At 41.3% G+C, this 19,393-nt stretch overlaps 1 protein-coding gene across 1 annotated transcript in view; it reads left to right on the top strand.

The window, feature by feature from the left end:
* LOC111668033 (carboxyl-terminal PDZ ligand of neuronal nitric oxide synthase protein) overlaps positions 1 to 19,393 on the top strand; it is a 48,091-nt gene that overhangs the window by 24,595 nt on the left and 4,103 nt on the right. The window contains exons 5-10 of the mRNA XM_023423943.2: positions 120 to 228; positions 1,569 to 1,710; positions 3,672 to 3,844; positions 7,227 to 7,388; positions 8,585 to 8,789; positions 10,457 to 10,778. Coding sequence (XP_023279711.1) covers positions 120 to 228; positions 1,569 to 1,710; positions 3,672 to 3,844; positions 7,227 to 7,388; positions 8,585 to 8,789; positions 10,457 to 10,778 — 1,113 coding nt within the window. The remainder of the gene's footprint in view (positions 1 to 119; positions 229 to 1,568; positions 1,711 to 3,671; positions 3,845 to 7,226; positions 7,389 to 8,584; positions 8,790 to 10,456; positions 10,779 to 19,393) is intronic.

Below are 19,393 nucleotides of genomic sequence, written 5' to 3' on the forward strand. Positions count from 1 at the left end.
CTGATTTTTAATACAGTTATGAGGATATTAACGGTGGAGAAAGTGGTGGATCATGTAAAATCTTGAACATTTTCAGGTTTGTGTAACTTGTATTCAGTATTTAAATTGGCTGTTTCCAGGATTTTCTACGTGTCTCATGACTCCCAGGACTTGAAGATCTTCAGCTACATCGCAAGAGATGGCTCCAGTAACTCCTTCAGATGTAACGTCTTTAAATCAAAGAAGAAGGTACAGCAAAAGTCCACGCATACACCTACTGCCTCTGATTAACATGGTGTATCCGGATTGTTTAATCTGTACAAGTGCAAAAGTTTTGTTTTTTACTGAGGGTTAGGTGCTATTACTGTTTTTTGGCCGACAGCAGTGACTTCCTGGAGTCTCTCTATGTTCAGTCAGAACACTAGCTGCATTTTAGAAGGGCTGCGATTGGATATAAAGTCAGTGGAAAGATGGGAATGACAAAAGGCGAAAATTCACTTTGCTTTGCTCATTTTTGAAGCAAGGCCAGCTGTTTCCAATGTTTGCTAAACTAAGATTACCATTTCCTGGCTGTAGCTCCATATTTATTATGCAAACAGGATGTGGTATCAATCTCTCAGGTCGAAATGTCAGACTATTCCTTTAACTTCAAACCACAGATCAGTTTAAGTAACTGAAAAGGAAACCAACATTCAGCTGTCATAGAGGAAGAGGAGATACCGGTTTTACCAACTACAGCAGCATCTTTATTCTGAGGCTTTAATCTGAGGCAGCCGTGAGACATAATGTTATATTTCAAGTAACGCTCTTGCTTTTTCTCAACTGGAAAAATCTGTGCACTTCCCCCTCTTTCCACCAAATTTGCTGCTGTCATTTCTTATTGATGTAAATCTGCAAGCTGAGTACAGTAAGTGTTATTATGGCACATACAGCATGCAGACTTCAATGTGATGCATTTCAGTTTTCTGTGTCCAGCTACCTGTGACTGAGGGTTGTTTGTATTCTGTGCCCTCCACTCTTATCTTTTATTCAGCAATTAATTTCCTGATTTTTGTCAGCTGAATTATTCGAGTTTGGTTTTGAAGTTGATCTTAAACTCACTTTCTGGTGGCTTAGTTATTATCTGGTGGCTTAGCACTGCAGATCCATGGCTTGCACTGAATGCAAAGCAGATGCACTTGAGGACAAGGATTACAGCTGCATATTTCAGACAAGCATCTCTTTATACCTTTCCTGAGTCGAGGCTGTTTTCATGTGTCTTGCTGCAGTTGTTGCAGGTCACTGCCGCCTTGGCTCCGAGGTCTGGTATTATCAGTCAGCTGTAATGAGAATTGTCCTGCAGAGGTGATATTATTAGTCTCTGAACCCGCAGGTATTCAACCGTGTGCCAAAGACGACTGAGAGTGTGCATGCTCCTAAAGACAGGAGCTGGTGATTTCACTGATTAGCTCATGTTAAAGCGGACGGGAGGGGCTGGGGTGTTTGGTGGAGTGTAAAGTTGCATACTGTATGTTTGTTTTTTTGAATACTCTGAAACATTCACCTTTTCCCATTTTATCTCAATCTCTCCCTCTCCCTGCCCCTGTCAGACGCAGGCCATGCGTATTGTGCGGACCATCGGTCAGGCCTTTGAGGTGTGCCATAAGCTCAGTCTGCAGCATGCCGAGCAGGATGCAGACGGACAGGCAGATGGAGAGAGTGATAAGTCCACAGAGGAGCCCAGCAGTAACGGTGAGGCCCACCTGAAATGATTTACCGTTTTCTACTATTCAAACGTTTGTTTTACAAATCTATAGAGAGACAAATACACATTTTGGATTATTATGTGATGGATTTTCATGAATATAACATAAAATAAGCCACAAATAAGTATTAAAATATATTTAAAAAAACAGTATTTGAAGCTAGCAATAAAATCCTGAATCCAGTGAGCTGATACTGGGGTTTTGTTTACAGCTAACTTACTGAGAGCCAGAGTCTGTTAAGTACAGTTTCATGTCTGTGTAGCTATGTGCAACACCTGCTGCTTGTCTGAGCCTTCCACCTGTTCAGTAATAAACCTCAGTCAACAGCCGTTACTAAGACAAACAAAAGGAACCCAGCACAAAACTAAGATTAAATTCCTTCACGCAAAAGTTCTCTCTGTTAAAAGATATTTTCTGGATTCTTTTTCAGTGAAACTATTTACCTCATGAAGCCAACTATGTTATTAGATAATCAAAGCTGGACAAAGTGAAACCTCGGCCCGCAGGATATCACATAAATGAAGGTGCTGAGATACATAAGTGTGATGTGAAGAGTTTTTAAAACTTTCAAATGAAAGAAACATAAGCATGAAAACTGTGCTTTGAACATTTACTTTGACTAACAGTATCAACAATTCTTCTTAAATGTTAAATAAGTTGACTGTAAGTGATTAGCGTTATCGCACAAGAACAGTAATGCAACCGTTCTTCTCAGAGAAGTGTGCTTCTACTTTTTACCTTTGGCATCTGGTCTCAACAGCGTTATTGTGGAAAACGTGGAGTTTATGAGCCTTGATCGTTCTTTCTCATCACATGAGAACCATGTTTCTCCTGGCTAAAGCTCTAAAGCTTGACCTTTCCACTTGTTTAGTTTGATTACACGCCTCTTTATGGGCGAAACGGAAACCATCAAACCTCACTGGCTCATTGAATTACCACAGTGATCAAACAGAAACAACACGGACGTCTGGTTACACTGGAATTTAACGTCAAACTACTCTGGATTTACAGTAAGTGTTCTCTAAAAACGGCCTTGTAATCACATGGGATGGAGAGTAGCGATGGGAAAGATTCCTGTGATTACAACTTCCATGTCACTGGACAACAGGAGAGGGTGGCTGCCAGTGTTAGCAGTAATGATTGTAATTAGCACAGTGAATGAATAGTTGTCTGGCAGTGAGCTGGAGTTGTGTGACAGGCGGGGTGGATCACGAGTGGGTAAAATACTGTGTGAGCTCAAAATAGCATTAATTTAAGGTTTAGTTATACAAATTAAAACTCATTTGTTATTGTACCAAGTTGGATATATCAGAGTATTAAATTCCACAAACTGTGTGTGCCATGTAAACTATATTTTATAGTATAATTTGTATTCAAATAACATGTACATAGCATGGTATAATACAAATTTTCCCTCAGGAAATTCACATTGCAAGTTTATTTCTAATAATAACCTGGATGTCATTCTTAATTAAAGTGGCTCTCCTGGATAGTTAATTGACTTGCACTTTGTGGTGTGAACTTTGTTTCTGAAAAATCGTCCTATTCAACGTCTATATTGCAATACTGAAGTACCCTTGAGAGTGTTAGCCTATTCTGAGCACTCCTAACCAGGAGTAAAACACTGCACAAATACAGGATGCGTTTGACATTTTGGGAAATTGGATTATTCACTTTCTTGCCAAGAGTTAGACGAGAGGATCAATAGCACTAAATATGAAGCGATTGCCAGGAGCTGGGTGAGTTAGCTTAGCCTGGCCAGCTGCTGACGATAGCTTCATAATTAGCGAATAGATATCTGAGAGGTATCAATCCTCTTATCAGACAGGCAAAAGCCAATTTCCTAAAATGTCAGACTTTTTCCTTTTAATCCAAAAGAGAACTAAATTAAAACCTGACGGGTGATGGCAATGTTTTGCTCAAATGTCTTTGTGTTTCCCTCTACAGGCCGTAAACTGACGGGAGCAGAGCGAGGGGACGAGGAGGAGGACGGCAACCACGGAGGAAGACGAGGAGGAGAAGATCCGTCAGCTGGCACTTCTCTGTGTGAAAAGGCAGTCAGTGAAATTCTGCAGAGTCTGGCTGAACTGAATGTGGTCAAACCTGGACAGACCATAATAGTAAGAAACTGTTAGAACACACACACACACACACACAGAGGTTTTTAAGTCAAACTGATGTCTGACATCTGAGAGTTGCTATCCACTGTAAACTATGAACAATTACACTTATTGATTTTTTTCAGTAAACCCATGTAGCATTCATTGGTTGTATATTGGCATTTGCTGATCACTAGTGGTATTGCACTTGTATTCCACCAGGACTGTTTCCTAACAGCAGGTGCTGCTGGAAAGTGGTAGGTCAGTGTCAGACTGTCACACCAGTACCACCCCCTGATGCACACGGTCTCCAAAGCACTTCTGTTAAAGCATACAATCCCCTTTACTGTGGCACTATTTCTTGTCACGGTCGCTAGATCAGCTAAGCCTTAGAACAGCAAAATGCATTTGTAGGGAGAGCTCGCATTCACGATCTCACCTCATAAACACCACATTCATGTGACAGTTTCTTTTCATTGCAGCTGCAGCCAAGGTCCCTCTTTATTACTGACCCCCAGCAGAGGGGGCGAGGGAGCAGCAGCATCCACGTTTTAACGATCACTGGCTTCTTCGCTCCAGACTGCTTCTGTCTTCGTAGCTACAGGAGTCTGCTCTGCTCTGCTCTCTTGATTCATTACTTTGGCTTGAGTGTGTGTTTTGATGCTATTATCAGGGAATAGTGCTGCCAAATGGCTCATTGAGCTATGAAAGTACAGTATAGTGCTTTGTCATCTACTGCAGTAGCTGACCAGATCATTGACTGCAGCTCTCCATGACTAATCATAGCTCCAAGTTGGCAGCAGATACTGCAGGTGTGAAATGACCTGGTCACTCTTGCATGTGGGGGGAAAAAAATGCCAATTTTTTTGTTTCACTGTGTTCAATCATTTTGAAGTTAAGAAGTGACGATTATCTTTCACTGATAGTTTGACAGTGACCGGATAAAAAAGATGCAAACATGCAGGCTTTAGTGTGTCATGATATGTTCCTTTGGATTTGTTACCAGAGCGGGTGTGGTAGACACTGCTGTTATCGTGCTGCTAAAAGAGAGAGAGAGAGAGAGAGAGAGAGAGGAATTGGGGAACCTGAATATTCCTGCTTGGCTGTGAAAAGGGGGGACACCTAATCCCAAAAAACCCAGTCACTTCCCTTTGATTTCTGAGAAACGCCACTATAATCCCAAGAGGAGTTTGCGAACATCTGCTCCACGGAGATAAGCGAGGAGTGAGGGAAGGAGGAAGAGAGAGAGAGAGAGAAGGGAATAAAGAGATGGAGGAAGGAAGACTGGTCGAAATATACATACTACACGAGATGCTGGTCGTATCGGTGGTTACGAACATTCAACACGAGGGTAGACGAAATAACAGGAACACTTCAGAGACTATCTGACGTGCAGGATCGACCGCAGTTTGTAGGAATGCGAATAATAACATCTGCAAGTCCTGAAGAGAATCTAAACGCACTGAATTCAGTTACTTCAAAAAAAAAGTCTGAAATTTCATTTACAAATATCTGGATGTATTTTTCCTTTCAAAATAACATTAGTCATAACTTGTTTTTGTCTGTGGTTGTTTCCTGTCAGGAGATGTTACACATGTTTAAACTACTTGTGCGACAGTGGTTTGTGCTGCAGGAGGCTGTTCAATCCTTTTCTCTGGAGTTTGAGTCAGTACCATCTGATCTGTAGCAAACACACAGATTCTGTAGCTAGGAAGCTCCTTCACTCATAATAAGCACGAGTCAATGAATTGATTAATTTTAATACTGAAGTACTTACAAAATGTTATATACATATCGGTAAATTCACACACTCACTCTCTACTGCTTCATCATTCTTTGACCAGTGTGACCATTTAACGGGTATTAAATCACATTCTGTGCACCATTAAAACCACTTGAAATGATGTAAAACAAAAAGGCAGCACATTCCCATATTTTTGAAGGTGAAACCTGATGATTAATTGATAAGCAAAGTTGTTGTCAAATAACGTGCTACTTTAACCACACCCCAGCCTGTTAAGTATTTATAAGAAGTAGGTTATATAAAGATATTACAAATGATTCATAACACTATAGTATAGTTGTGGGTAGATATGAGGACAAATACTTACTACTGAACAGTATTTTTCAACTGCTATATCTCCTGCTGTCTGAAGACATATTTTATATTGTTACAGCTGTTTTATATTATCTTGTCATTCATCTGGTTATATCAGCATCTAATTATGGAGGAGTCATAGCTCTTGACAAATAACACTTAAATCTGCTTTTAAGTACAAGCTACCAGAAAAAAAAGATTTTCTAAAAACTTAAACTTTTTCAGTTTATCCAAATTACATTCTTATTTATGGAAGCTGCAGATCAAATGAACCGAGGTAACCACGCCGTCTCAGATGCACTTGAAGTTGAATGTGCCGTACTTTACAGTGTGCTACTTCGCCCTCTAGTGCTTCTATGAAGAAGTTACAACATAGTGTGTCCTGTTGTACCAATTTCGCATGACAGCAGTAGCAATTTGTGTGATTATTGAGGCCTGAATTTTTAATGTGTTTGTGTGCGGCTTAAACATGCTTTCACACTGAAACCACACACACACATTTTGTCATAGGTCACTTTTGGGGACATTATAGAGACTTCCATTCATTTCCTGGAAACTCACCCTAACCACTACTTGCCTTACCCTAATCTAAACCATAACCACTGACCCAAAAACCAGCTGTTTCAGATTAACAGGTCTGTAGTCTGAAATTTGTCCCCTAAAGGAGCCTATGACAGACACACACATACACACCCGCACACAAAATCCATCTCTTTTGGTCAGTGCTGACATCCCTGGAGACAGAAACACACAATTACTCCATCCGCACTGTTTGAGATAGAGAGAGGGAGAGGGAAAGAGAGGTTGAAATGAACAAGCTGCTTAGGGAACGTCCTATTTCTTCAGGACACATTTGTGCTTCCAAAGATCATCTGGAAAATCATCTAAAAAATCCACAGAGGAAGGAGATTGAGAGAGAGATAAAAGGAGACAGGGAATGAGTATGCATGGTATGGTAATGAGCTTAGAGATTATTCCAGTTCTGGTGAGGAGTTACAGTAAGGGGCTCCAGGGGCCTCCGGATCAGTGGGTCATAGTCCTGGTCTCTGGGACTCAGAGTACTGGGTGGCTTCTATCCTACTGGTTTGTTAATTGCATTTGTCTGGTGTCTGAGATCTATAAATAGCTCCTTATATAGACAGTATGATATGGCCAGGATGAAAAACTGGCAGCACTGTGGGCTCTGAATTCGATGTCAGCGAGTCATACTCATCATTTCAGCTTAAAGTACGTTGTTTTTACTTTATCCCTCCATCGGTAACATGCCTTTTTTTTTTTTTTCTGGGTGTGTTTTTCTGTGGTCAGGATTTTGATAGAAGGTCCCTCTTCACCGTGACATCCCAAGGCATTACTCCCAGCAGCCCTTGCTCTCCATCTCTCACTCCACTGGCATCACAGCACTACCTGCAGCTTCTCCAGCAGCAGCTCCAGCAGCAGCAGCAACACACACAGGTGGCCGTCGCTCAGGTAAGTAGCAGACTTTGACAGTCACACTCACTGTAGAGGTTGTCTGAAACGAAGCAGTAGATGAAAACAGGGCTGCAACTAACAATTATTTTAAAAAAAAATGACTGAAACGATTCATTCATTACTACAATAGTTATAGTTATCGACTATCGTGAATCGACTAACACTTCTATTCACTTTTTCCACACTTTCATCAATGACATTAGCATTTCCAAAAACATCCTTGCTGTTTTAATTTCAAATCAATATTCTCTCTGTCGAGAGGGCATCAACAGAATGAATATTAAATAATGAAAATTTTTAATTTTCATCTACATGGAGTGTGGTGTAAAATGAAACTGGAATTATTTCATCCTCTGGATTTGTAATACTTTCTCCCATGAGGGCCACACACACACACACACACACACACACACACACACACACACACACACACACACACACACACACACTGGCACAATGTTTGCTGCAGACTTATCATGATATTGACATTTATTCCACTGATGTATCCCCAGAATGCAAAATACCCATGGTGCACTTTTACTTTGCTTGAGGACAATACACACACAGGGATAACCGTCTGGAAAATGCTTCGTCTTAATTTAGCACAATGGAGGCAAACAGAGTCGATCTTCATCTTGGTGACTCTGTTAAATATCAGTCAGGTATTCACAATGAAATCCCTTTTAAGATGTGTGACTCTCATGGAACCACCTGGTACTGTATGTCTTTTACTAATGATGCCCCACTAGGGGGCGGCACCAACACAGTTGTGTAAAAATAGATGGTGCAGCATTAGAAAAACACAACATGTGCTGAAATTTAAAATGCGCAAATATTTGTAACAAAGCATCTCAAGAGATTTGCAGAGCCTCCTATTTACAACATCTGAGCAACTGCGAGACGAATGCATATTTACTTTAGTATTTCATGTCTGATTGCATCGCTTTATCAAAATCAACCTCAGTCAAAGATGAACCTAAATTCCATTAGTTTGACTCTGTGTAAGGATTATAGATATGTGCGGGATTATGAACCTGATTTCATTCAGTATTGTAGATCAAAAACTCAAGAGTAATTGAGGCTGAAAAAAAAACTATTCAAACAAATATTTTAATGGATATTGCATCTAGGTTTTCAAATCTAATCAGAAATGTTCAAACAAACATACCCTGCCCTTTGTTTTTCCACTACAGGTGCAGCTGCTGAAGGATCAAATGGCAGCTGAGACCGCTGCCCGGATGGAGGCTCAGGCCCGCGTCCACCAGCTACTGCTGCAGAACAGGGACTTGCTGCAGCATCTGGCCCTGCTCGTGCAGCAGCTGAAAGAGCTGGAGGCCCGTTCCCCAAAAACAACACAACCAGGGCAGCTACACCAGGAGCCTCAAGCTAATGGACACAGTAAGTTACTGGAGAGGTGACTAAAGTAGGAACAGTGTAATCCCTCAGACAAACTCATGTCCCCTGTTGGTTTGGGGATGATGTGGACAGTCATGACACAAACCGTGATCCCTCGCCGGCTTCCTGCCGGCAAACACCGTCAGTTGTGTTTGATGGAGCAGAAGCAGAGCTGCCAGGGACTGAAGGCGAGTGCTTTTCTTTTAAGTGAACATTTCACTTTTATCTGTATTGAGGCGAAAAAACACACTGTCCTTCAGGTGTGAGTTAAGGCAGTTTAAAGCATTTATTAAAGCATCAAAATCTCACTGAGAACTGATGCAAAGCCCCCGAGTGAGGAGGAGATGGAAATACTTAGAAGAATTAGTGCCAAAACATGTTTTCAGGTCAGTTTTGAGAAGATTTTTAAATTTTTAAATTTCCATGAACAAATACCATTTTCTGTTTTCATAAAGCCAATTTCAGATATTTCAAATGTTTCATGTTTCATACTTAATTTGTGGAAAACAAGTTGCATGCTCTGTGAGCATATTGTATTAACTAAGACTAAGCGTCTGCAGGCAAGTTAGTGACTCTGTGGCTGCACTAACAAACAGAAGTGATTGGAGCAACATGTGAACAGATTTCAGTTTAGCAATTTGACCTGATGATGGCACTAAATGAAAAGTCAGGGGATTATTTAAATAATTACATTCCATTCAAAGAGGAACATGAATGCCTGCACCAGATTTCCATCCAATAGTTGAGTCACTTAAAATAACAAATGTGAACCTGATAATGGCGCTGGAGGAAAAGTCTGGGGATCACCAAAGTCATCAGGGCAAATCCTCTGGGGACCATGAATGTTTCCACCTGCATGAATGATAAAAATATATGTTAAAATGTGTTCACAACTGCATTTGTGTCAATTACAGAAAACTGGATTATTGATCTGACTTGGTCACGTTTGTTTTTTTTATATAAGCCTGAAAATTAAAAATGGAGAGCCATGCATCGCAGCTACATTGTACATCGCCCCTCAATGTAAAACAATGTGTGTGAATTTATCTTTACATGCAATAACATCTCTACACTAAATGAGTAACACATTATGTAATCACAGCGGATCTAAAAACCACATTCTGTCAGCATTATTACAGTCACACACTTCTCAGTGAGAATTTTGATTGTGTTGACTGTTATTTTTTGCACACACACACACGCACACACACACACATACACATACACAAACTTTGTCCCAATGGAAGATTTTATGGGGGAGGGATGTATTCACACCAGTTAAAAGAACGGTCTGTCCTGCCAAAATAATAATGAATAACTACACACACACACACACACACACACACACACACACACACACACACATACACACACACTGGGCAGAGCTGTGTGAGTTTGTGTACATAATAAATGTGTTTTTACATGTGTGTGTTTGTGTGTATGTTTTAAAACTGACACATATTTCATGCATGCATTAATCATGTTAGCCCTGCTAATCTTGCTAATCTCAGAAATGGCTGGCCTAAGTGCCGCCACTGGCAGTGAACTGCTCCAGTCTGTGATGAGAGTGGCAGAGATTTAAAAAAACAAAAAACAAAGTGGTTTCTTCTTTATCTTGTTTTTCATTGAGACATTTATTAATTTAACTTTTATTTATTGATCTGTTCCAGATGGTGAACAGTCATCCGTTTCTACATTAGCGAAGCCTCTGTCTCTAAATCTGAAGAATCACTACAGCCAGACCCTGGACCAGCTCATCACCTCCACGCCCTCATGGGTGCTCCAGACCTCGCCCCTCTCCCCGACCCAGGTGGACTGCGCCGAGTCCTACCTCAACCTGCTCAACCTGGAGAACAGCAGCAAACCAGCTGCGTCAGTCAACGGAGACCTGGACTCCTTCATTAGGGCCAATGGGACGGTGGACAACAAGGAGGGGTCCTGCAATGAGATCGTCCCGTTTACATCGAGAAACTCCGCCATCATGGACGAAAAGTAAGACGGCTGTCCTCAAGTTGATTACACAGAGAGAAAACAATGTAATAACCCGAACCCTGGACCAACACATAGATGTAACATATCAGTCCACTGGCAGTGGTAGTGTAAGCATCATTATACAGTGACACCATCATACATTAAAGGAATAGTTTGACATCTTTAGAAACATGTTACTCACTTTTTGGTCCGTGTATCCACAGGCTTTCAACACAGGGCAAATGTCAGTTCATCAATGGATAGAGACGAGCGACACTGTTGCTGAAAGACTCATTGTGTGCATTGTGTCACTCATGTTTTTATTTTCTGTCTTTACATCTATTTGGGAGATAATCATGCTCCAGGGTTTGGAACGACAGGCTGCATTATATTATAGTGAGTGAGTTAGGTAGCTCTGGGTTACAACTTCCGCCCTGTTTTTTAAGCCTATATTTGTTTACACTCTGGGAAATTAGTATCATTAAAAGTATGCTGAATCCACTAACAGTTGTTTCTGTTTGCATACTCACCATAGATGTACGGATAACTATCACTGGATTACTTTGAATACTGATGCAAACTTGATTATTCTCAGGCAAGTTCTGGAGTTATAAAGAGCGTCTATTTTTAACATGATTTCTAAGCAAGATATATGGATGTTTATTGACGATGGACATTGGAGATAATGTCACGCTTGAGAATTGAAAGTCACACAGAATCATAAAAATATGTGTGTATCATGTCTGTGTGTTCAGATTTGACCGTTATGCCTCCGAAAACGAGAATGAATCTTGGCACAAATTGCAGGTGCTTGGAGCTTCAAAGTGCCTTGATTGCCTCCATGAGATGTTACTGTTGTGTGTAGAACGCCTGCATGCACCTGTCCCTTTAGCTTCACCAAACATCTTTGCCCGACACCCCCCACAACTCTCCCCAAGTGTGAAAGCTTTAAGCTGCTGGCTAATTCCCACAGACTTCAGTCTTTGTGCTTTACTAAGCTAAGTGCTTGCTGGCTATGTCTTCATGTTTAAGATGCGCGAGAGTGATATCAATCTAATGACTCTCTCCCCAAAATTTCGAACTAGTCCTTTAATGTGCAGACACACTCCTAATGTGCTAGCAGTCAGTTTGTGTTTGAGGTAACCAGGCTACACAGTGACAGACGCAGCCTGTAGCTTTTAGCGTTATTAGTGGAGAACAGCTCAACTCAGCAGAAGCAGCCTCCAGCTAATGAAAGTGTGACTGTAATCAGGGGATTACAGAACGGGGGGGGGGGTGCTGGTGCTGGGGTTAGACAAACAAAGAGCGGATCAGGTTTGAGGTGGAAAAGAGGGAATCGGAGAGAATGAGATTTAAAAGAAACACAGAAACTCCATCAGCTTTAACTGCGTCCCAGTGTTTCTATTCCATGAAATAACTCATTTTGAGAAGTCATTAAAGCAAGTCTCAAGAGGGTAGAAACTGTAAATGGAATCATTTTCTTTTGGAGTACTTTATAATGAATGTGTTTTGCTTTTCAGGGATGTTTGAGGTTCTTTTCTCTCACATTTTATGTTACCAAGTGCTTTCTCTACTGTACTTTCGACTTAATGCCTGAATACTTTGGCGTGCAGCTCAGTGATAAACAAGCAACCCTTACCTTGAATGTATATATGTAGCCACAGCATGTAATTACATTTTAATGAGCTTTTTAATGAGCTGTTAATCTCCTTAAAGCCATCACAAAGAACAGCTATGGTAAAACACTACATGCAGGATAAACTTTTCAGTCCTTTCTTTTTTTTTTTTTTTTATCTCCCTCCTTCTCTCGCTCATTCTCACACTAAATTTGTCTCTCCTCTCGCTGTTTTCTCTCTCTGAAAGCTATCCGCAGTCAACTCTCCAAGGAGAGCTGATTTCAAAACAGACAAGGAGAAAAATAAGGAGTTGGAATTGACTCAGTGGTGTAGTGTGTATTTGGCGTGCTTGTATTTTGTATGTCTGCTTTGTTTGTGTGTGTTTGAGTGTGTGTGTGTGTATGTGTGTGTGTCAGTCTGCAACTTAGCCAGCCTCACATCCTGTGGTTTCCTGTAGCACAGACTCCCAGCCAATCCCAGCTCCCATCCCTTCACAACCTGAAACCCTACCCGGCTACATATGTCAGAATACATTTTTTTGTGTGGTGGGGGGATAAAAAGAAAGACAAAAGGGAACTTCAGATCTCTTCCAAAGAGAGACGTCTTGTTACTGTACATTTCCATCTGAACATTAGTTTCATCTGGGAGTGTTTTGTGTGCCAAGCTGACCCCCCCTCCCCCTTTTTCCCTTTATTTGTAATTATGTAACAGCCAGCATCTCTTTTCTGTCTGCTACTTTTCCTCCTGCGCTCCTTTTGTCCAAGCACATTTTCTATTTTCTGTCTCAGTAGCTTAGAAATACACCACCAGTATGTTTTATGCTCTTTCTCTTAAGTGACTTTCCCCCCTCTCTCTGCCATCCTCTTCCTCCTTTATTGGCTTTTGTTTGCCTCCTCTCCTTAGTGACATCATCTTTGTATAAATAGTAATCATAAAGTTTTATGCTGGGGCTTTCTACACAAATCGCGATATAAAAATACAAAAAAATTCAGGTCATGCTGCACAGGAAAACACTGATATTCATCTTCCAGCTGCAAAGAATACGAAAACAACTGTGACTTTTCTGTGCGCAGAGTTGCTAGTGTTATGAGACTCAACTAGATCTTTTAAGCTCACTAAAGCATAGGAAAAAATGAGAGTTGGAGAAATGGAAACTCCAGCTCCATTGTGTTATTTTGTTTCCCCCTGCCAAACTCCTTTACATTACCTTTGGCGCAGTCAAACCCCTGCGCCCGCCCTCCCCCTCCACATGGCAAATTTTATTGCTTCCATTTGCTTTTGTTTTCTGGATTTCCCCAGCGAATCAATGTTTACAGCCTGAGTGGCCGTATTTTATGTTCTGCGAACAAGCAGACAGATAGCCTACGCTACTGCCATCCTCTGCCCCACCCACCCTCCAACCCCAGGTGCAGTGCTGGTCATGCACAGCGATGGAATCCGTTCACTTCACATTATTAGTGCGATTTAGCTTTATAGTTTTACATCACACAAGCATTATCACCCAACATGGACCATTGCCATGTGTGCATGCCAGCTGGCCCACTCACTCCAATACTATATCATCACTGCACATGGTATGTTGGCATTTTACCGACTACACTATATCTAACCGTGTAGTGAGTCACGCTTTACGCAACAAGCAGGAAAACCAAAGTAGGATCAAAACAGGATGTTATAGTAGACTAAAAAACACCCTCTGTGGGCATAAAACTGAACCGTGTTATTTGAGATTTTTTTTTTTTTTTGAGTCATCAGCCTCTGGAAGTGACACATGAGAACGAGGCTAAGAGTCTACAGCCATGCTAGCAGCTCTGTGAGGCAGCACTTAGGCACAGCAGTGCTTTGACCTAAACCCTTGTGTCACAATGCTAACATGCTGATGCTCCTTATAGGGTCGTGGGGTGGGGGGCTGGAGCCAATCCCAGCTGACATCAGGTGAGGGCGGGGTACACCCTGGACAGGTCACTGGTCTGTCACAGGGTTTGTTAGCATGAAAACAGCTGAGACTAATGAGGATGTCATAGGTAGTCATCATTGATCTAATGATGGTGTTAGAATAAAAAAAAGTCTTGGGATCACCAAAGCTGTTACAATTCATCCTGAGAAGAAAATGAACAAATGTGTGTAGTGAATTTCATGGCGTCCATCCAATAGTGGTACAGATATACAGTCAAAACCATGAATGTCAACCTCATGGGTGAAGCTAGATGTAAAGTCAGGGGTCACCAAAGTCATCATCTTCATCATCTGGGAAAGATTTCTCTGCAACTCCTCCGATAGTTGTTGAGATGTTTCAGTCTGGCTAAAAACTGCAGCGTGCCCACACACCCCAGAAACAGACACATATGGTGGCCAGCTTATATGTATTATTCACAAGTGAGTCATGTTTTCCTCTGGCATGCTATAGACTGCACTCTCTGACACTCTTTCTCTATGTCAGTATTGTATGTTGCATAATCACATTTCCTGACCTATCTCGCGATCTTCTCTTCCTCTTCTAGCTTTCTTTTTTTTTTGTTCTCCCTCTTCATCATTAACATCATCGTTCGTGTGCCAGAGCTGCACCAGCAGCATTGCCGGCCAGTAATTTGATTGCAGCAATGTGATGGGACTGTAATGGATGATGTTGCCAAGCATTTGGGTGGAGCTGGTTCTGTCAGCTGGATTTACACACTGCTACATGTCGCTGTTCAGAGATAGAAGCTGACGTTTTTAAGAGGTTTGCGGCAGGATTTATCTGCTGTCAGACTCATATCGGGCTGAATGTGATACCTGGTGGAACGTCGGCCTGTCAGTCACTGACAAATGTTTGACTGGGGCTCTGTCAGGCAGGGTGGCTCTTTCAAATCCAGTTGTTTGAATTGAACTGAATTTTGCAGACACTCACGTTCATCCTCCTACATGCTTAAACATCCCACATGGACGTGTTACACACACTCATTGGGTGTTGTGTGTTAATTCCCTTGCAAAAGCAAGGTGCTTTTACAAAGGCCCAGTGTCCCTTCTCCTGCTTGTTCTCTCAGTTGCTTTGTGTCTCTGACTTTCTGTCTCAAAGGCTTAAGTAGCCATAAAAGATTTTCCAGGTAAGACTTCTTTTCAGAGACATGACTAAATAGGAAGATAAAGATGTTTTACTGATTCTTTTTGTCTCCACCTGCTAATCTGCAGAGCTCATTTTGGTTTGTTTTTCAAGTAAGAAAGTGTTGCTATTTTTCATGCTATTCTCTTGATTGCCTGCTTTGTTCCTGTTAATTGAATGGTGAAGTAAGTAAGCGTGCTGTGCTTATGAGTCATATGTACTGCAGACGCCACAGGGAGTTTGTCTGAACCTCTGAAACACTTTTGCTGCTTTAGTCTCTGTATTGATTTTCAGTTTTGCATTGAATTAGCCCAGGAATGAACTAGTATCGGCCTGACACATGCACATGTGTATATTTAGTCATGTATTCCTTCATTATGCTCTTTTTATCGTACTGACATTTCCCAAAGGATAGATACGATTTAAGGATATGATGCTTCCTGTCAGCAACAGTTGTCCACTCACATTAGTGCAATATAAACATTTAGTTCCAACCGGTTGAGGCAGATGGCCGCCCACCCTGAGTCCGGCTCTGCTCGAGGATTCAGCTTCTTAAAAGGAAGTTTTTCCTCGCCACTGTCGCCAAGTGCTTGCTGGTTAATGGTGGGAATTGTTGTGTCTCTGTAATCACTGTTATAAAGAGTATGGTCCGAACTGCTTTATTTGGAAAGTGCCTTGAGATAACTTCTGTTGTGATTTGGCACTAAATAAATAAAAATGACTTGACTTGTGAAGTCAAGTCATTTTTATCTACATAGCCCAAAATCAAGAAAATTACAAAATTGCCTCAGAGAGCTTCATAATCTCCACACCTGTTCTGCTCCCATCTAGGGGAATAGAAACTTAACATAAAAGTACAAGGACATACAATAACATACATCAACTACAACACTATCCCTAATCCTTCAGTTTTGAGAAGGAAGTCTTCCAGAGCAGACAGACATGCAGTGTTGTGTGTACAGAGTAGGCTGAGGAAGGTATATATTTAGTGTAATAAGTGAAGGAGTTTCAGGCAACCCACCACAGGGAACATTTATATTTAGATGTGACGAACATCTCTCAGTGATATTGCAACTGAAAGCTGAGACAGTTTTGACTGTTTTGCATAGATTGAGCGTTTAGGTGTTTGCGGGAATCTCCAGCTTCTGAGACTTGACAATTAGCAGTGACCAGCTGTGCAATGATTTGCTTCCGCGTGTTGCTAGACATTAAAACATTGAAGACAAAAAAGGATAATGTGAATTTTGTAAACTTTGCTGTTTGCAGTCAATGTCCTCGTCCACTATAAACTCCAAAGATCTTTTTGAACCACTGAGATTTCGACAACACTTGGTCTTTTTCTTACTATTGCCAATCTTCAAGTCTAAGATGTCAGACTTTCCTGTAAGCACCACCAATGAAGAGCTGTGACATATTCTGTCTCAAGAAATTTCAGGTTTCTACAAGTGGATTTTAAAGGCTACTGAAATAGTTGAAAACCAGTGGCTGCCTGAAAAGTGGGAAATCAATATAAAATGTTCTAATAGGCTTTGGAAAATGGTCAGCTTTAACATTGTTGTTTGTAGAAAAATGATGACAAATTGGTTTAGTCTAGGTGTTGCTTTCAGCCCACTCCTCTCAGTATTCCCAGGTTGGATCTATCTTTTTGGATACTACCATTGGGAGTGCCTAGTTGTAAATGTTCAGTAGTGGCTTTAAAGCTCCCTTACCCACTGTAGCTCCCTGATCCTCTGTAGTCTAACTGTTGCCTCTCTTTGGTACAGGTGTGAGGACCCGCTCCTGCTCATCCTCTTCCTCATCTAACCATCCCTCATTTTCCAAACAAACAAACTGAGCCCCCAGAATAACCCCCAACCAGCAGCAGCCCCCTTAAACCCCCAGCTCATGCCTTCCATTGCCCCTACCCCCATCCTTCTCCCTCTCATCGTTTGCTACAACCTGCCTCTCCCTAGGAGCCTGGGGAGCTCTCTGCCACTGCCTAAGCCCCCCTTCCTCTCCTCATCCTCTTCCTCTTCTCCTCTCTGCCCCTTCTCCTCCCTCTATGTGAGTATTACTCATGACAACCAGCATGCAGAACCGGTGTCTATGGCACAAGCATGGGAGTAGGCATGTGGTGGATGAACAGTGTGGGTGTAAGCTGGCTCATGTGTGGGTCTCACCAGTGATTTCTCTGCTAATGACTACATAATTACCTTTACATGCGGATGTGGTTTTGCAAATTCAGAACCACATTAGCATTGAGGTAATCGGTGAATCACACATGTCTTGTGCACGGTAGCACTGTCTGTTTTTTCCACACTTTGCTGGACTATGAGCGCTTGTTTTGCCTCTCGCACTTTAGTCAGAGTAGCAGAAATATTTTTGTCAAGATTTTTTTATTGTTTTTGTCAGTGAAGGTTCATCATGAACAGTAAAACTGTCAGAGCAGCAGCAGGAGGGAAGTACGTCTTGATGTACCTGTCTTTCGCTCACTGTGTCACGGTGGTGTTTGTACTTGTCATGTGCATGTTTTGGTTTACTGGATCTTACCAAATCACCATCTTCCAGATGGAGGATATGATAAGCCAAGCCTCAGGCATACAGCATCAGAGGTCTCACATGTTGTATTGCTTCATGTTTGACCAGAAGCCAGTAGAAGAGCAGCATAAGCAAATAAACCCATTTGATTCTGTCGGTGGCAATAGTTCACAAAAATAGCATTTAAATAAATAAAAACTTATTGGAAAATGATTTATTCACAAGCAGAAAAAAAAATAAACCAGAAAGACAAACTATTACCAAATGAGGATCATGTAAAGAGGATAATGTGAATTTTTTGGCTTTGTACATGACAAATGTTGCTTTGCAGCAGCTTATTCTCTGATGTCAGAGCTTTCCACCCACACTTAAACGCACCACTTTAGAAGACATAAAATAATCAGTTTTCATCTGCATTACCACGAAATAATAATCTTACCTTAAAAACAAAAACCCAATGATTTTCTCGCTGTGGCGGATTACCTAAAGTCTCTGCATTTTTATTTCACGTTGAACTGAAAGCAGCGGCTGCCAAAATGCTTGGAATATTGTAGATATTCTTCTCCAGCAGTCATATGCAATAATATAAGTAAATGAGAGCTGTAGTAAATGACCTGACTTGAACAAGCTCCCAATAATCTCCTTTAGTTGGAGAGCTTAAGTCCCACACTCGCGGTATAATAAGCACTGGAAGATTTGAGGACTGTGGGCCATATCATTGTCAGAAGTGTGATCCCAGGCCTTAGCTGGTCTTCCGCCCTGTGCACCTAAAAGAGGAATATTCTGCAAAAATATGTTTAAGGAGGAATTAACTCTGCTTTGTCAGAGGAGTGGAATTTTTAAAGTTCTGTGGACTGTAAACAACATAAAATCACCAAAGCAAGTAATCTAATACTTTATGGCTCATACACGAAGAAAACCAAATTTAGCTCTTAAAGCTCCAAATAACATTGCTGTTCTTGGTCTTTGCAACGGAGAGGCTACAAATATTGATCTCCAAAATTGCACAAATATGGTATGAATTATTGAAATAAGTGGATGGAATTGACATTTATGCCAATTCATCTGTCCTTGTTTGTTTTGTAGTTGTGTGAGACAGAATTTCCAAATTACTGGAAAAGCGAGGCTAAAGGAAAACAACCAGTTGCTGAGATGCATGGCAGGTAGGCTGAATGAGACTAGAGCAAGATGAATGGAGAGACAAAGACAGAATAATAAATAGAGAGGTAGAAAAATGGAAAGTAAAAACAGAGGAGAGAGAGATGGGGCAGTGAGGCGGAGACATTGTGACAGACAAGAGGAGTTGCTGACTTGAAGTTATGATAATGAGTCTGGGAAGGAAAGAAAGCAGCCTGCGTCTTGATCTGGATGCAAATTAATCTCCACATCCTGGGAAAGCACACATGCAAAAATAACATGAGACC

Source organism: Seriola lalandi, unplaced genomic scaffold, assembly GCF_002814215.2.
Source record: "Seriola lalandi dorsalis isolate HSWRI2012SDOR001 ecotype SW California unplaced genomic scaffold, Sedor1 jcf7180002054695, whole genome shotgun sequence".
NCBI classification, from domain to species: domain Eukaryota; kingdom Metazoa; phylum Chordata; class Actinopteri; order Carangiformes; family Carangidae; genus Seriola; species Seriola lalandi.